The sequence below is a fragment of the Pipistrellus kuhlii genome, unplaced genomic scaffold, assembly GCF_014108245.1.
Source record: "Pipistrellus kuhlii isolate mPipKuh1 unplaced genomic scaffold, mPipKuh1.p scaffold_m20_p_12, whole genome shotgun sequence".
Classification (NCBI taxonomy): domain Eukaryota; kingdom Metazoa; phylum Chordata; class Mammalia; order Chiroptera; family Vespertilionidae; genus Pipistrellus; species Pipistrellus kuhlii.
Window position 1 is genome coordinate 52,063,728 of NW_023425427.1, and position 17,332 is coordinate 52,081,059.

Here is a 17,332-nt window from a genome sequence, read left to right on the forward strand (position 1 = left end):
CCGAGAGAATTTTATTGAACACGAAGACGCCAGAAACATTTGAACATCTCAGCAGGGTTTCTAAATCATGACATCCGTGTGATTCACAAAGAAAGATACTTTTTATGACACAAAACTAAAGTTCTCTCTCTCTCAGTGGGAACATCCTCCCTCGGAGGTCTGGCGCATGTAGTCACCGAGGCTACGTGGGTTCCTGGGCCCAGACGGTGCTGCTGTCGGCGCTCTTAGTACGTGGGTTCCTGGGCCCAGACGTTGCTGCTCTCGGCGCTCCTAGAGAAGGAGGAGTCCGAGACGCCGTGCACCGGCTGGAAGTAGGACAGCGTGGCCAGCTCCGGTTGGATGGTGTACTGACGCTCAAGCTGCTTGTTATAACTGAAAAAAAAAAAAAAAAAAAAAAAAAAAAAAAAAAGCACACTGCAGCGATGGTTTTAAGTGATGCACGTTTGCCCGGCAAATCAAAACAGTAAAAACCTAGTTCCAGTCCAAAAAAAAATTTACTTTTAGGATAAAAAGGAACTTGTAGAATATTTGGAAATTTACAGAAAAATGTCTTTACTTAATATTTTGTCATTCGTACTTGGCATTTGCATGGGGGGGAAAAGGTACACACTATGAAGTTCCACATTTAAAGATGTGTTAAAACCTGGGTAAGGGCTGTGAAACACTTTGTTCGTTAGGCCGAATCATAATTTAACTGTTGTCAACTGGGTCATTTAGGTTGCTTCCAACTTTTAAGTTTTCAAAACAACACTGCAATGTACATATTCTTGCACATGAACCTTAGAGTACATCTCTGAATATTTCCTTTGGATAATTTAATTTTTAAGTAAAATGACCCAAAAGATATCAGATTTTTATTGATCAATATGTCCCGGCTAGGTTGGCTACATCTCATACCTTTTACCAGTAACATCTAACCTGTCAATTTGATAAGTCATATATTCCCTCATTAATAAATCTGCATTATGTGGATTAGACATAAAAAAAAAAAACAACAACAAAAAACAACAACAGTATCACAAACGTTAAAACAGTGTATGGATTCTGTCCATTCTGTCACTTACTTGGTAGCACGCTATGCAAATGAGCGAACACTGCTAGACCCTAAGCAGGTGTGCCAGTTAGAACAGAGCCGTGGCCCTTTTGTGCCAAGGCTTTCATCAAAGGATGCCTAGCCAGGCGCTCTCTATCCTTCCCAGTTGATGAGGGTGGTTTCTATTTCTGGAGGATTATTTTAAAATATTGGGGACATGTGTCAAGAGGGCCTTCCCTCACAGACAGCCCATGCTTCTTTCTGAGCCAGGGAAATGTGGCCAACTGAACCCCGTCCGCACACATTTGGGAGTCCCATCTCCTGACCGTCTGCTGGCGAGGCGGCTGGGAGCGTCACTTCGCGCCTGTCACAGACCCTCCGGAGGGCTGTGGGCTTACGTGGTCTTCAGCTTGAACAGCAAGGCACTAGAGGACGCCAGGAGGATGGTGAAAAGGAGGAGGGTCAACAGTGAGATGCCCAGCATTAATTTTAACTTGTTATCCTGTGCTTTTACACCTGTGTCTTCACTCATAGTACCATTCAAATCAGAGTCTGAGAAGAAAGAAAATGCAATGAAAAGGGTCCTTGTGTCCTGAAGGGTAGATTACAAACAAAGCCACTGCAGGCCTTCCCCCCTCGGGAAGCAGGCACAACCACTCTCCTGCCCTCAGGCAACGCAAGGAGAAGGCTATGGTGGCCCAGATTCTTAACTTTTCCCGTGTAACCCTCCCAGCGTCCTGAGAAGCTGTCCTCAGCTCCATTTCACAGGACCCCAGAGTGTCTGAATTTGCCGTGGCACAGAGCTGGTAAGTGGCAAAATCTGGGTTCAAAACCAGGTTACTGATATTAAAATGTGTATGTAGCAGACTTCCTCTCTGACTAGTAAAAACCAGTTCACAACTCTGAAGAGATTACTATTATACTAACCATATGACTTTGCACACATCCTTCGAAAGAGGAAGATGCACTTCTCCTATTGGGCCATGCGTCGATTTTTCTTTTCAGCTAAAAGGATGCTGTCTCCATGAGGCTTAAGAACTGAATTTGCCCTTTTATTACTGAGCTCAAACCTAGTGTACTTGACATTAAAAAAAGAAATGGAAACTTACTTAACTTTCTAAAATAAGTTCTATAATAAAGATATGTCCAGATTCAGATATGTCAGGTTTTTCTACTAAATCTATTAATAAAAATATATCTTTGCAATCAAAATTTGATTTTTTTAATATGTATGACTTAATATTATATTTATATAATGATGACTTTACATGACCATGTTGGTATTTCTCCCCTTTACCCCAACATCTTTCCAAAAGTTTCAAAGGCTTTCATTGTTTTCCAGATAATGGTATTTTGGTAATAAGCAATGACAAGCTCCCCCATGTTTATATTCTCTAATTTTAAAAAAAATTATAATTGTCAGAAAAGGAGTGAACAGTGTACAATTGTCAAAGACTGATATCTTGACTTTCAGGCAGATTACTCCGGGAATAATCAAACAAATGTTAAAATGAACCAGGCTCCTCCATTGCTTTGCTACTCCTTTAAAAGGGATTTTGTAAAGAGCTTTGTTTATAGGACATTTTGTTTGTCAAGGTGATGGCCCAAACTAGAGGAGGACTTAGAATTTCTGACCACTGGAGATTATGCAAACTCCAGTTACAAGTTTGAACAGAGTTTTCCTCTCCAGGCTTCAGTTTTCTCATCTGTAAAATGGAGGTAATACCAACTTCACAGAGTTGCTGTGAGGACTGACATAATAATGTCTGTGAAGCACTGGCATGTAGTATGTACTCAGTATGTGATAAAAAAAATCAATCATGCTCAATTAATTTAATTACTTGAAAAGACAATATTTCTCAAGTGGCCCAGCATTTGTCATTTCTACATCTAGCTCTTCTGAACAAAGATGCCTCACTCCCTTTCCTTAAAGCTCTGAAAGCAAGAGGCTGTACTGTCACATAATCCAGGGCAGAGCTGTATGACACGCCTAAGATAGAGAACCAGATGCAATTTCTTTTTAATGCTTTATTTTCAAGACAGATGTTTGAGGGACATTAATACATTGCCTTGCCATGAATTTTCCCATTCAAATCGAGTTACTGTACTAATATAAATATAATTAATCCATCAATGAAAGTTACTGCATTTAGCAGCTGGAATTCTCTCATTCATTGCTGGTGAGAATGCAACATGGTGTAGCCACTTTGGAAGACAGTTTGGTAGTTTCTTACAACGCTGAGCATGGTCTTACCATACAATCAACAAAAGCAATCAATCGTTGGTCACTCAAATGAATTGAAAATTTATGTGCACACAAAAACCTACACCTGAATGTTTATAGATTTATTCATTGTTGACAAAACTTGGGAGCCATTGAGATGTCCTTTAGTAGGTGACTGGATGAGCAAACTGGGACATCCATACGATGGAATATTATTCAGTGATGAAAAGACATGAACTATCAAGCCACGGAAACCTATGGAGGAATCTTATGTGCATATTGCTAAGCGAAAGAAGCCAGTCTAAAAAGACTACCTTCTTAATTTATAACATACTACATTCTGAAAAAGACAAAAGTAGAGACAATGAAAATATCTGTGGTTGTCAGGAGCTGGGCAAGGGAGAGGTGGACAGATGGAGCACAGGGGATTTTTAGGGCAAGGAAACTATCCTTTATGGTACTGTAATGTGGACATGTGACATCTGCATTCGTTAAAACCCATAGATACAGAACACAAAGAGTGGGCCCAATTGTAACTAATTATGGGCTTTAGTTAATAATGCATCCAGATTGGCTCATAAATTATAAAAACGGTGCCACACCAATACAAAGTGTTAATAAGCAGAAAAACTGAGCAATGGAGTATATAAGAATTCTCTATAATTTCTGCTCACTTTTCCTGTAAGCCTAAAATCACTCTAAAAACAGAGTCTGTTCATAACAAAAGCAAACTGCATTCTATTCTTTATTCACTTGCCTACACCTCCATTGGATTTATCTGGCTCAGGAATATAAGTTTCAAAACAGGAAGACAGATATAAAGAACCGTGTGCAGTACTGGAACTGGAGATCATGCTTGAAATCACAACTTTCCTAAAACAGGAATGTCCTCTCTGCTACAATGTTAGCCCCCACACTCTCCTCTGACCTCACTTTACCAGAAAACAGCCTCACCACACAGGCACTAAAACGTGTGCTGGCATGTATGCATTCATTTCATGGCAGTATTTTGTTCTTACCTGGAATTGCCTGAAATAATTGATCTCTTGCTTCTTCCTCCGGCAGTGTTTCATTCAGAACTGTTAAACCAATAAATTGGTGTTATGGGAAACAGCATTCACTTATTAACATTGTATGCATGTGGTATATTATAACAGTTTATTCTCATTTATTCATTCTAGTTATTTTTATCATATAGAGAAAAAACGGGGTTAGGATCCCGCAAGGTCACAACATTTCCATCAACCAATCAATGCAAGGCCCTGTGTTGTGTGCGTTTATGTTTAAAGACTCTTTGTTTTAGTATAGATAGCTGATTCATTACATTGAACTCACAGCCAGCAGCTCTATAACTGCCACTAAGCAAAGCTTACTTACCTAACACACATTTTTCTCCACCAGCATTTGAATGCTGTACTTGGGGGCCATTTTAAATAGCATAATCACCCACAGAAAACACGAAATACATGTAGCATCAAATAGACCACAAAAATGGCACGTGTTTACAGTATGAGCGCTAAAAAAAGAAGGCAGGATGCTGCCTTCTTCCACCTCAGCTACAAATATGAGCAATGGACAATTAAAATGTTTGGCTGGCCAAAACTGGTTTGGCTCGGTGGATAGAGCATCAGTCTGAGAACTGGGAGGTCCTGGGTTCGATTCCGGTAAAGGGCATGTACCTTGGTTGTGGGCACATCCCCAGTAGGGGATGTGCAAGAGGCAGCTGATCGATGATTCTCTCTCATCGATGTTTCTAACTCTTTCTCCTTTCTCTTCCTCTTTGTAAAAAAATCAATAAAATATCTTTAAAAAAAATGTTTTTAGTTGCTCCGAGCCTGTTTGCACATGACTACAAAAGTGCTCTCACATTGATTTGGGGGTTACACATACATCTTACACGTAGGTAAATTCTCAAATATGGAATATGCAAATATGGAAGATCAACTGAATATGGCATATGTCTTACATTTCTATTGCATGCATATATGTGTGTGATATTACATTTATACACATGTGCTTCTATAATAAACATGCAATACATGTAGGATATGTGCATTATGTTTATAATGCATGCTTAAAATTTTATGATGTATACATTAATTTTATGCACACATATATTTTGATATGTACTTTGCATTTATTCATATATCTCCGCATACTTGTGTGTATGCTGCTCCTAACTCAAAGAGTGACTATATTGGGCAAGAGCCTTATTTAGAATTTTTAATCTTAAAAAAATTGATTGCAACATTTGTAGGAGCATGAAACTTTTGGGAGGTGAATTGGAAAAAGCAGAACACTTGACCAGCCTTCTGGATGTGTTCTGCATTTACACGTGATGATGGCAGCAAAATGTTGACGTTCATTTTTAGCATTGGAAAATGTTACCTAACTACTATGAGCTTACCTTTACCTAACATTGTCCAAAATGCAGACTCATTTGGAGCCTCGGTTGTTTCTGTTTAAAAAACAAGATAGAACAGGATGACAAAATAAGGTAATTCGGCTTTAGTACATTTGTGCCAGAACATTCATTCATTCACTTGTTAAGTTTAGTCATTTAATAGTTACCCCCTTGAGCTCCTACCATGAACAAGACCTGTAGTTAGCACTAAAGTGACAGAAATGAACACCACAGACTTATGTGCTTAAGGAACACACTCAATTTCAAAAGCAGACAGGAATCGCTGCTAATGATGTTGTAGGATAAGGAGGGCGGTAAAGGAAATGCACGGGTTGTATTCATGGAGGGGCCAAAATCAACTTGCAAAAGCTGGAAACCCTCCAAAGGGGAGATGGTGCTTTAATACAGGCACAGAGGGCTAGACATTGCCAGGCAAACCAGTTCAGAGGGAGGTCATTCCACTGTGAGCAGACTCAGAACCATGGCAGGCTGGGCAAGCTCCTGGAGCTCCGGGAAGTCTGGAATGAAGGATGTGGATGGGGCGTACGACCAGGGAAGAGACTGAAACACTCTTTAATGTTCAGGTCACGTCAGACTTGACTGCTCGGTTAGAGGTTAGAACGTGACCCCAAGTTTAAGTAGTGAAACTTAAATTTTTACTCATATGGTGATATGCTCTAGGCATGCCTACAGTGCTGCAACTTTAACATTTTGAATATTCTTTCTAGATGGTTTTTTAGTATTTTCTTCTTTATTTTCTTTTAGCAAACTAAAACTTTAGTGCAAATGATTAAAGATATTGAAGAAGTAAAATACCAGCATGATCAGATTTCTATTTTTAAACATATCAAAAGCTGAATAAAGGTTTTTATGTCTAGTGGTGTGAAAGATGCTAATAAATTTAGGGTAATCATATTAGTAACATACTTATATTGCATGAACTGGAGAAAAATAGTTCAACAGGTCCATTGTCTTCAATGAGACCACTCACTCAAGACTTTCTGGGTTATGGTTTCATAAGTATTTTATAAGGGACCATATTCTTGGCAGGAAAGTAAAGTAATTATTTTTTATTTTGCAGCCTCTTACTCATAGTCCCACTCCTCAAATAATCTTAGGAAACACTAATCATTGCCTCAATGCAGAGAAAAGTTTATTCCTCGAGCAGTTAGAGACTTTTATTTAATTATTAAAAGGTATTATATTAAGCCCGAGCCAAAATGGCTCAGTGGATAGAGCATCAGTCTGGGGACCAAAGAGTCCTGGGTTCGAATTTGGTCAAGAGCATGTACCTTGGTTGCAGACTCCTCCCTGGCCCAGGCCCGGTCAGGGCATGTGCAAGAGGCAACCAATGGATGCGTTTCTCTCACATCGATATTTCTCTGTCTTTCCTTCTCTCTTCCACTCTCTCTAAAAATCAATGGAAAAATATCCTTGGGTGAGGATTAAAAAATGTTATATCAAAATGTATTAAACATTTATACATACTTATATCTTTATGTGAAATATATATTAATTATGTGTTTATGTTAAATATAAATACATTCAACATAAATATATGCATAAATATAAATTTAATACATTTTATTAAAATAAAATTATATTCTAAAAAGAGCTCATTTTCTACCCCTTGTCAAATGCATCTGAAAATTGACCCTTAGATTTTCATGGTTTAAAATATTTTAGCACCATAGAGGGTGTGGCTCAGCTGGCTGAGCGTTGTCATGATTCCTGGTCAGGGCACGTTGGGTGCCTGTGAAAGGCAACCGATCAATCTCTCTCTCTCTCTCTCTCTCTCTCTCTCTCTCTCTCTCTCTCTCTCTCTCTCTCTCTCTCTCTCTCTCTCTCTCTCTCTCTCTCTCTCTCTCTCTCTCTCTCTCTCTCCCTCCCTCCCTCCCTCCCTCCCTCCCTCCCTCTTTCTCCTCCTCCTCCTCCTCATCTCTAAAACCAATAAAAACATAAAGAAAAGATTTTAGAGTGCCTTTGAACTGTAGCAGTAAAAGTTCTTTAAGCATGTTATTATTTTATGAAATACTCAGACTAGTGAAACTTAAATTTTTACTCATATAATGATATGCTCCAGGTATAATACAGCATAGTAACTTTAGTACTTGGAATTTTTTTAAACGGGGGTTCTTCAATGAGTTCTCCAGATGTCTCATTGATTTTATCTAGGAAAAAAGATAAGTGGGTTATCAGCATATTAAAATATTAACTCCACATCTGTGATTAGGCATATTTTTTTAAGCTAAAAAGTGGAGCAAAGAAAAGGAGAGAGGGAAAAAAAAATTCCCAAAAGATGCTGACAATTTTTTGAGGTAACTGAAAGCAGGGGAAAGAAAAAGGAAAGGTGTTGCCTGAGGTGGGATTCATATGCCTATCACTTTGCAAGAGAGGGCAAGCTGGGGTCTGTCCCCAACCAGAGGTCAGGAAGGGCTACTGGGTCAGACACAGTCTCAGATGGTTCCGCCCACGCCTTGCAGTGACTCCGACCGGCCAGGTAGGCAGCATTGGTTTCCTTGTAAATTGGAAACATCTGTGTGTTTACTACTCACGACAGAACTTGGGATATAAAGATTTGGGGTTTACAAATCAAGGGTTTTCAGGCCTGATTTAGTGGGATCATATCTCAGGCGATCATGTGTCCATCTGGAGATAGGTCGTCAGTATTTGGGGCCGAAACTGGTTTTGGCTCAGTGGATAGAGCATCAGTCTGTGGACTTAAAGGTCCCAGGTTCGATTCCAGTCAAGGGCAAGTACCTTGGTTGCAGGCACATCCCCAGTAGGGGGTGTGCAGGAGGCAGCTGGTCGATGTTTCTCTCTCATCGATGTTTCTAGCTCTCTATTCCTCTCCCTTCCTCTCTGTAAAAAAAATCAATAATATATATATTAAAAGGAGTGTATTTGGGGACCATCGTGACTGGAGGACCATACTTTCCCTCATGAAATTGGCCTGAAATTTCAGTTAACTTTGCTTAATACAGGAGTCAATCAAGTTCCGTGAGCAGTACGGCAGTCCCCCTACCAGAGGAGTCCTAGAGACACAGAAGGAATTCGGACTGAGCCTACACACAGCACCATTACAGGAATCTTGGTTGCAAGAAAGGATGGAAAAAGATATTGTTACCCGAGTTGACACTGATTCAGGCAGGACTAGAACAAGTGGCCAGAAATCCTTAGACTCTGCTCGGCAACCTCCTTCCTCTGTTCTGGAGAAAAGTGTCTGGGCTGCTTCAGCTACTTGCCCTTGGACTTTTCGGACTAGCAGAATCATTATTCAACATAATTCTGGAGATTTAATCTCAAGGGGTGCGGGCTTGCTCCTCTGGAGTGTCCTGTACATGTCAGCCTGTCTCCCTCTGTCAGAGCCCTACTTCAATGCTTAAATGGCAACAACTGGTCTCAACCCAACTTTCTCTGACAGTCCTTTGGGGACCTGAATTGTGGGAATGGAAGTTAGGGTTTTGGAACCTCTTCCCTGGGTCCTCAATAAACCATCTCCTAAGGGAAGCAGAGGTACGTGGTCTGTTTTCTTCAACAGCCTCTCTATTCTGTGTCTTGACCCAAAAGAACTCAAGAGCTTGTTTACTTGTACGAGCAAAATTCCCACGCGTCAGCTGTCTCATTAGTGAATGCCCTTGAAATGTCCCCATCTTGGTTATGTCCCAAGGTTTGAAACTGCTCAAAATATTCCAGTATTGTCATGTGGCTTTATTTAATAATTAGGCTTACTGAGCCTGTCATTTACGAATATTGAAATGCCATTGCCAGAAATGCCCTGTCTTCTCTATGGACTTCCATCCTCTTTTCCTTGTAATTCTGTTTTGTGCTTATGTGTTTCATAGATAGGAGCTGTCACATGCCTGGGTAATAGATGTGTTATATGTATTTGGAGACTTAATGGCCTCCAAAGTCATCATCAAATAGTTACACTTGGTGGAAAGGTGCAAAAGAAAACAATGATTGAAGCTGAAGGTATAAAGCAGAAAGGAGTAAAAATGTGGGCCTAAGAAAGACGTACAATTTTCTAGTCCTAAATTTAGTTATTTAATTTTTATTTCCATGCAAACCCAAAGTAGGAGTCTAAGAAATGTAAGCACCTCCCTGCCTTCAGACTTTCTCAGTGCAATAAACATGAGTCTCCTTATTTAGGAATGAAGACTTCTGCCATTAGTGCCATTAAGATCTTTTTCCTACCCAACACTCTAATGCTGTTTGAAATATTGTTTTAAGGGATATTTGTATTTGCACTGGTACCTTTCAATACTTACAGTTTTTTAGAGAAAAATCCACATTAGTTGTTGCTTTCACCGATATTTCAGACTGGGAGCCACTTGGAGTTTGGGTTGTGAACACATCTAGAAGCATAAGACAAAAGTTTTCAGCCATCAGCTAAGTTTAGACTTTTTGGTTCTTTATATTTTTCATCATCTGATTTTTTAAATAACATATGCAGTGACTAGTAAAAAAAAAAAAAAAAAAAAAAAAAGAAAAGAGCCAAAACCGGTTTGGCTGCCGAAACCGGTTTGGCTCAATGGATAGAGTGTCAGCATGCAGAGTGAAAGGTCCTGGGTTCAATTCTAGTCAGGGGCATGTAACTTGGTTGCGGGCACATCCCCATTAGGGGGTGTGCAAGAGGCAGCTGATAGATGATTCTCGCTCATCGATGTTTCTAACTCTCTATCCCTCTCTCTTCCTCTCTGTAAAAAGTCAATAAAATATATTTAAAAAAAATAATAAGTATTTGGGAAATTCTTCATCTACAAAAAAAGAATAATAAGTATTTGGGAAATTCTTCATCTACAAAATAAGGAAGTGGACAAAGGTCAAAAATAAAATCCATGGGGAAAAAAAGCCAAATTAATTATCCTTTTGCTAAATGACATTTTCTGAGAAGGAATTATTGGAGAATTTATGGAAAAACATATTTACTATTAAGTGAATAATAGGTACCAAAGTAGATTTGTAGATGTGTAATATTATCACTGCACTGACATTATCAAAAAGTCAAGTAAGGCCTGGCTGGTATAGCTCAGTTGGTTGAGCATTGTCCCATGTACTGAAGGGACGCTGGTTCAATTCCTGATCAGGGCACATACCCAGGTTGTGGGTTGGATTCCCAATTGGGGCATATATAGAAAGCTACTTATTAATCTCTCTCTCTCTCTCTCTCTCTCTCTCTCTCAAATCAATGAAAATAAATATTTTTTTAGACAGGGAGGAAAATGCCAAGTAAGAAACACTCATTTGCCCCTGAATCTCCTGTTAGACTGTGAAGCAGTTTTGCTTAAAAGTATATAGTTCGAGCTCTGCCACTTCCCAGCGATCACCTCCTCGGACTTGCCTCACAGCATGGCCCCCAAACACCAGCCCTTGTTCCCATCACAAAAGAAGAAACTGAAACTGGCTCCAGCCCACAAGCCGGAGGAGGAGGAGCCAACCCCCCCTGACACGCCCCCCCGAAGGGAGGAAAAGAACAGCAAGAAGCTATTGAACATATTGATGAAGCACAAAATGAAATAAACAGACTTCATGAACAAGCCAGTGAGGAGATTTTGAAAGTAGAACAGAAATATAACAAATTCCGTCAACCATTTTTTCAGAATAGGTCAGAATTGATCACCAAAATCTCACATTTTTGGGTAACAACATTTGTCAACCACCCACAAGTGTCTGCACTGCTTGGGGAAGAGGGGGAAGAGGTGCTGCAATATCTGACAAGAGTTGAAGTGACAGAATTTGAAGATATTAAATCAGGTTACAGAATAGGATTTTATTTTGATGAAAATCCTTACTTCGAAAATAAAAGTTCTCTCCAAAGAGTTTCATCTGAACGAGAGTGGTGATCCATCTTCAAAGTCTATTGGAATCAAATGGAAATCTGGAAAGGATTTGACGAAACGTTCAAGTCAAACACAGCATAAAGCCAGCAGGAAGAGACAGCCTGAGGAACAGGAGAGCTTCTTTACCTGGGCTACTGACCATTCTGCTGCAGGTGCCGATGAGTTAGGAGAAGTCATCAAAGATGACATTTGGCCAAATCCTTTACAGTGCTACTTGGTTCCTGACATGGATGATGAAGAAGGAGAGGGAGAAGGAGAAGATGATGATGGTGATGAAGAGGAAGGGTTGGAAGATGTTGATGAAGAAGGGGCTGAGGATGAAGGTGAAAAAGATGAGGATGATGAGGGGGAAGAAGGAGAGGAAGATGAAGGAGAAGACGACTAATGAACATAGATGGATTCCAACCTTTTTTAATTTTCTCCAGCCCCTGGGAGCAAGTTGCAGTCTTTTTTTTTTTTTTTCCTTTTTCTTTTTTTAACCCCCCTCCTGTGCTCAGTCGCCCTGTTTTTGAGGTCTCTTTTTCTTTCCTTTACACCATGGTTCTCACCTTATTTTGGGGCGGGAGGGGGGTGTACCTTGAGCAGAACACAGTGGGAAAAGAATCTTTGCCCCTTTCTGTTCCAAATTCATTTTTATCCCTTCCTGTCTAAAGAAAAACTTAATGGAATAACCATCAACATGCTTTGTGGGAAAAAAGAAAAACCACCCACTCCCTTAGCTCTGGTGGGAGCTGGAGGTTGCTAGGCCCCTGTGTAGCAGTGCATGGAGTTCTAGCTTTTTTCCTCCTTTCTCTGTATATTGGGCTCAGAGATTACACTGTGTCTCTATGTGAATATGGACAGTTAGCATTTACCGACATGTATCTGTCTACTTTCTCTTGTTGAAAAAAGAAAAAGAAAGGGGGAGGGGGATTATAGAAGGTGAGCCAAGGTGGGTTTGAGATGTTTGGGTGGATTAAGTGGCCATTTTGACAACATGGCTTCTCCTTTGGCATGTTAAATTGTGATGCTAAATGGACATCCTTGCAGTCTAAGATGACACTTTTAAAATAAAATTCTCTCCTAATGATGACTTGAGCCCTGACACTCAGGAGAATCAGCAAAACCTGTCGATTCTTATTCAGAATTGACATTTCTCTATTGTAATTTTGTTCCTGTTTATTTTTAAATTTTCTTTTTTGTTTCATTGGAAAGAAAAGACGATGCTCAGTGTTAAACGTTAAAAGTGTACAAGTTGGTTTGTTACAATAAAACTAAATGTGTACACACACACACAAAAAAAAAGTATATAGTACAATAATAATCAAGGTCGCCTACATACTTTCACATGGCATACACACAGAAAGGATCCTGCTCTTCATTGTTATAAGTGGAATTGGTTATAATGCAAAACTAGTAGACATATCCACCCAACCCAAGTCAAATAAATTGGATAAAGATGGCTGATAAACATATATACACGTCTTCTCTTTCCAAAATACTATGAATGACAGAAAATTTTATACATATGAATGTATACATATTCAATACATATGTATATATTTATTCCCCCCAGAACACACACACACACACACACACACACACACACACACACACCAGTGCTATTAATGTAAATTTTTAGAAGTTTCTAGATCTATGGAGACCACAAGAAAATTGCAGCCCAACATTCATGTTATGAGTTATAAAAGTGTACAAATTAAAATAAGGTGGTATTTGTCCTAGCTAGCTTTGCTCAGTGGTTAGAGTGTTGGCCGCATGGATGGAAGAATCAAGGGTTCAATTCTGGTCAAAGGCACATATGGTTACAGGCTCAATCCAGGCCTGGTTAGAGTGTGTGTGGGAGGCAACCAATAGATGTGTCTTTCTCACATTGGTATTTCTCTCTCTATCTCTCTCCCTTCTTCCACTCTCTCTAAAACAATAAAAATCAATGGAAAGAATATATCCTCAGGCCAAGATTAATGACAATAACAAAAAATAATGTGGCATTTTTGCAGAGACAGATCAGAAAAACAAAAAGGGAATAACTAAATTTCAATGAGAATTTAGATTATATTAAATGTGAGTTTTACATGAATAGGGAAATGGTGTTAGACATTTGGCAATTCCCCTTGAAACATAAAGTTTTATGCCTATTTTATGTCATATATAAAAATAACTAAATTTAAGACCCAAGAGTAAAAAACAAAAATATGAAACTTAAGTAAACTAGAAAAATATTTTATACCTATTTGGATAAGGTCCATCTAAACAAGATGCACAATGCAGAAGTTATAAAGGAATTTAAAATTTATTTTATAAAGTTTAAATTTTTCTCTTTGATTAATATACCTAAATAAGTTTAAAGATAAACCATAGCCTGGAAGAAAATACTAGTTACTTTTACTTTAGAGAAAAGGTTAATATACTAAATATAAAAATATCTTCTACAAATAAGTAAAAATATAATCTAATAGAAAAATGGGCTAATGATAAAAACAGAAAAATCACAGAAGTAGAAATTAAATGCCTGATAAATACAGAGAAAAATACTCAACTTCACAAGTAATCAGGACGCAAATTAAAAATATGAATAAAGTTTCTCATTTATTCACAAAATATGATTAACACTATTTATTGTGAGATTAGGGAGCATTCTTGGGGGATACAATTTGGAAGGTCCTAATTGAAGGCAATTTGGTGGTATTTATCAATATTATAAAAGGTTTACCATTTATTCAGGAATCCCAGTACTTGGTATCTATCCAAAGAAAGAGATACCCAAGAATGTCTGAGAAGAGCATACATGGGAGAAACTGCCCATCATTTAATTCTTTGTAAGATAGAGAGCTCCAAAGCTACTAAATGAGAAGAGTCAGTCATAAGGCAGTTCTTCGCCACAATCCCATTTACATTTTATGTAAAGGTGTGTGTGTGTAAGAAAGAATTTTTCCTTTACTCAAAGTAATCATCAGGCTCATGAGTTGTTTGCCTTTGGTTAATTCAAGCATAGGTACAGCCTGAAAAGGAGGGACTGAACCCTGTGGGGCTCAGCAGAGGCAGCTTTTGTTTTGTTGTGTGTGTTTTGTTCTGTTCTTACATTTGAAAGAGGGATAATAATTCCTCAAAGAAAAAATAGAAGTACAAGGTAGGAATTATAGTTCTCAAAGTACTTCATTGTATATGTATTTTTTTATTAATACTAATAAAGAACCCAGAATAACTAGATTTAATCTTAATGTAAAATAATTTTTAACAAGAGTTTCCTAGGAACTTTTCACTTTTTAGAATGGTGGACATTATAAAGACCTGGAGAGAAAGCCATATGAGGAATGGTGAATAAAGTTTAATGGGCCTTCCACACACTTTAAAGTCATCCTCTATGGGTTGAATTTTGCCACTCCCCCTACCCCCCATAAAATGTTGAGGTCCTAACCCCCCAGAACCTCGAATATTACCCAATTCGGAAATAGGGTCATTACAGATTTAGTTAAGATGAAGTTACACTGGAATAGGGTGAGCTCTTAATCCGATGTAAATAGTATTCTTTAAAAAAACAACAACAACAAAAAAAAACCCAACACATATTTTATTGATTCTTTTTACAGAGAGGAAGGGAGAAGGATAGAGAGTTAGAAACATCAATGAGAGAGAAACATCCATGAGCTGCCTCCTGTACACCCCCCACTGGGGATGTGCCTGCAACCAAGGTACATGCCCTTGACCGGAATTGAACCCTTCAGTCCGCAGGCCATCGCTCTATCCACTGAGCCAAACCGGTTTCAGCTATAAATGGTATTCTTATGAGAAGAGAAAAATTTGGACACAGAAACAGAGGAAGAATGCCACGTGAAAATGAGTCAGAGATTGGAGTTCTGCTACTACAAGCCAAGGAATGCCTGGGGCTATCAGAAGCTAAAAGAGGCCAGGAGAGACCTGCCCCCCTAAAGATTTTAGGGAGAGTGTGGTAGAGTCAAAATTTGATTTTCAATTTCTGACCTCTGGAATTGTGAGAGGATGCATTTCTGTTGCTTTGAGCTACCCAGTTTGTGTGATTTTGTTTTAGAAGCCCTAGGAAGCTCATGCACAACTCCAAAGAAATTCTGGTTATCTCACCATAGAATTAAGTTAGTTGTTACTCATGTGAATAAGTAACCATAATGCTATAATGGAGCCCATGTTAATTATAGACAATTACTAAGGTAACCTCATTAAACTTTGTAACATCTCAGGAAGAAGTCGCAGAAATGAAAAAAAGTTCATTTTACACACTGAAATGTCTATATGGTAAATTTAAGAAGTAGAAAATAATGTGATTATAGTTTTTTAAAGAGTTAAGTCAAACCAATATAATTAGTTCTTATATATGTATTACTATAAACACTTACAGTTTTTTTCCTCTTTAAAATGATGGTCATTTTTATCATGAGGGATGTCATGCCTAATTTCTTCTTTATGTACTTCATCAACTAGAGGCTCCATATAAACTTCTGAAAAAAAAGTATGGCACACCATAGATCAGAAATATGTTAATTTCTTTGAAGGACTTCCATTTTTTTCCACAAGTGATTGGAGGCAGAGACTTAACTTCTTAACTGTACCATATTTTCAACAATAAAATTGCCAAACATCAATTTTCTAGGATAATGTCTGTGAAAGCTTCCAAGGCTTACCCACCTACATTACTGGGAATCAAGGTACTAATCTCTGAGGAATAAACCCCAGATAAACAAATAAACAATATGAAATTCATTGGAACGCTGTGATTGATTGCCAATGTCCTGTGTCTCTCAGAGCTTCCTTCCAGGTGCCGGCAGGTCCTGTAACTAGCCAGGACATTATGACGTCACCAACAACAGGTCAGAATGCTGGGGAGGGATCTCCAAACGCTTTGTGACTCAGTCTGCTATCTGTTTTATCCTGGAATTCTAATGGCCTTTGGTTTTAAGAAATAAAACATTATGAGATTTTCTTTGAAAATTAGGAAATATGTATTTATAAAATAATGTGAAATATTGGCCCCTGGATTTTATCTCACTTAATTATTTTTTTCAATTATGGTTGTCAATAGTATAATAGTTGCAGGCTCCAGCATAGTGGTTACACATTTATGTAACTTATGAAGTGACCCCCCAGCCCCCGAAGGTCCCCAGGATTTTAAAGAAGCATTAATTTTGTTGCTAGTAAAATTGGTTTTCAAAGCATTACAACAACATCTGTTTTTTTGGATAACTGAAGTGAAAATGTTTGTTAAAAGCTAATTGGAGACACCGACATTTAATTCAAATGCCCAGCATGTTATGGTTCATGGAAATATTTTATTTACATATTTTATGATGAAACCCATCCTTTGCCTCACATACATTGATAAAATTATATAATATTTAGTTAGTCAAAAGAGGACTTTCATATTGATAATATTACCCAATATTGATAGTATTTTCTCATATATAACTTATAATAAGCAATAAAGTAAGAAATTAAATTGGCACTATCACCAATATTCTCCATGATATTAAAGGATCAACTCACTTTCTCTCAATTTTAATTATTGGTGCTGAATAGCCTCTCAGCATTAGATAACATTTATAATTAAAATGACACAAGCATCGGTAAAAACAACAACACATAAGCCCTAACTGGTTTGGCTCAGTGGATAGAGCATCGGCCTGTGGACTGAAAGGTCGCAGGTTTGATTCCGGTCAAGGGCATATACCTTGGTTGCAGGCACATCCCCAGTAGGGGACATGCAGGAGGCAGCTGATCGATGACTCTCTCTCATCAATGTTTGTAACTCTCTATCCCTCTCCCTTTCTTTCTGTAAAAAATCAATAAAATATGTTAAAAAC

General features: G+C 38.4%; 1 protein-coding gene and 1 pseudogene across 1 annotated transcript; one reads left to right on the forward strand and one right to left on the reverse strand.

The window, feature by feature from the left end:
• Positions 1-224: 224 nt before the first annotated feature.
• Positions 225-15,987, reverse strand: EQTN (equatorin). Its single transcript, XM_036432772.2, has 7 exons — positions 15,872-15,987; positions 9,933-10,019; positions 7,773-7,832; positions 5,665-5,715; positions 4,277-4,336; positions 1,432-1,585; positions 225-372 (listed from the first exon to the last, which is right to left on the reverse strand). Exons 1-7 carry the CDS (start codon positions 15,963-15,965, stop codon positions 225-227), a joined length of 654 nt encoding a protein of 217 aa, XP_036288665.1. The 5' UTR covers positions 15,966-15,987.
• LOC118716653 lies at positions 11,014-12,387 on the forward strand (annotated as a pseudogene).
• Positions 15,988-17,332: the final 1,345 nt, after the last annotated feature.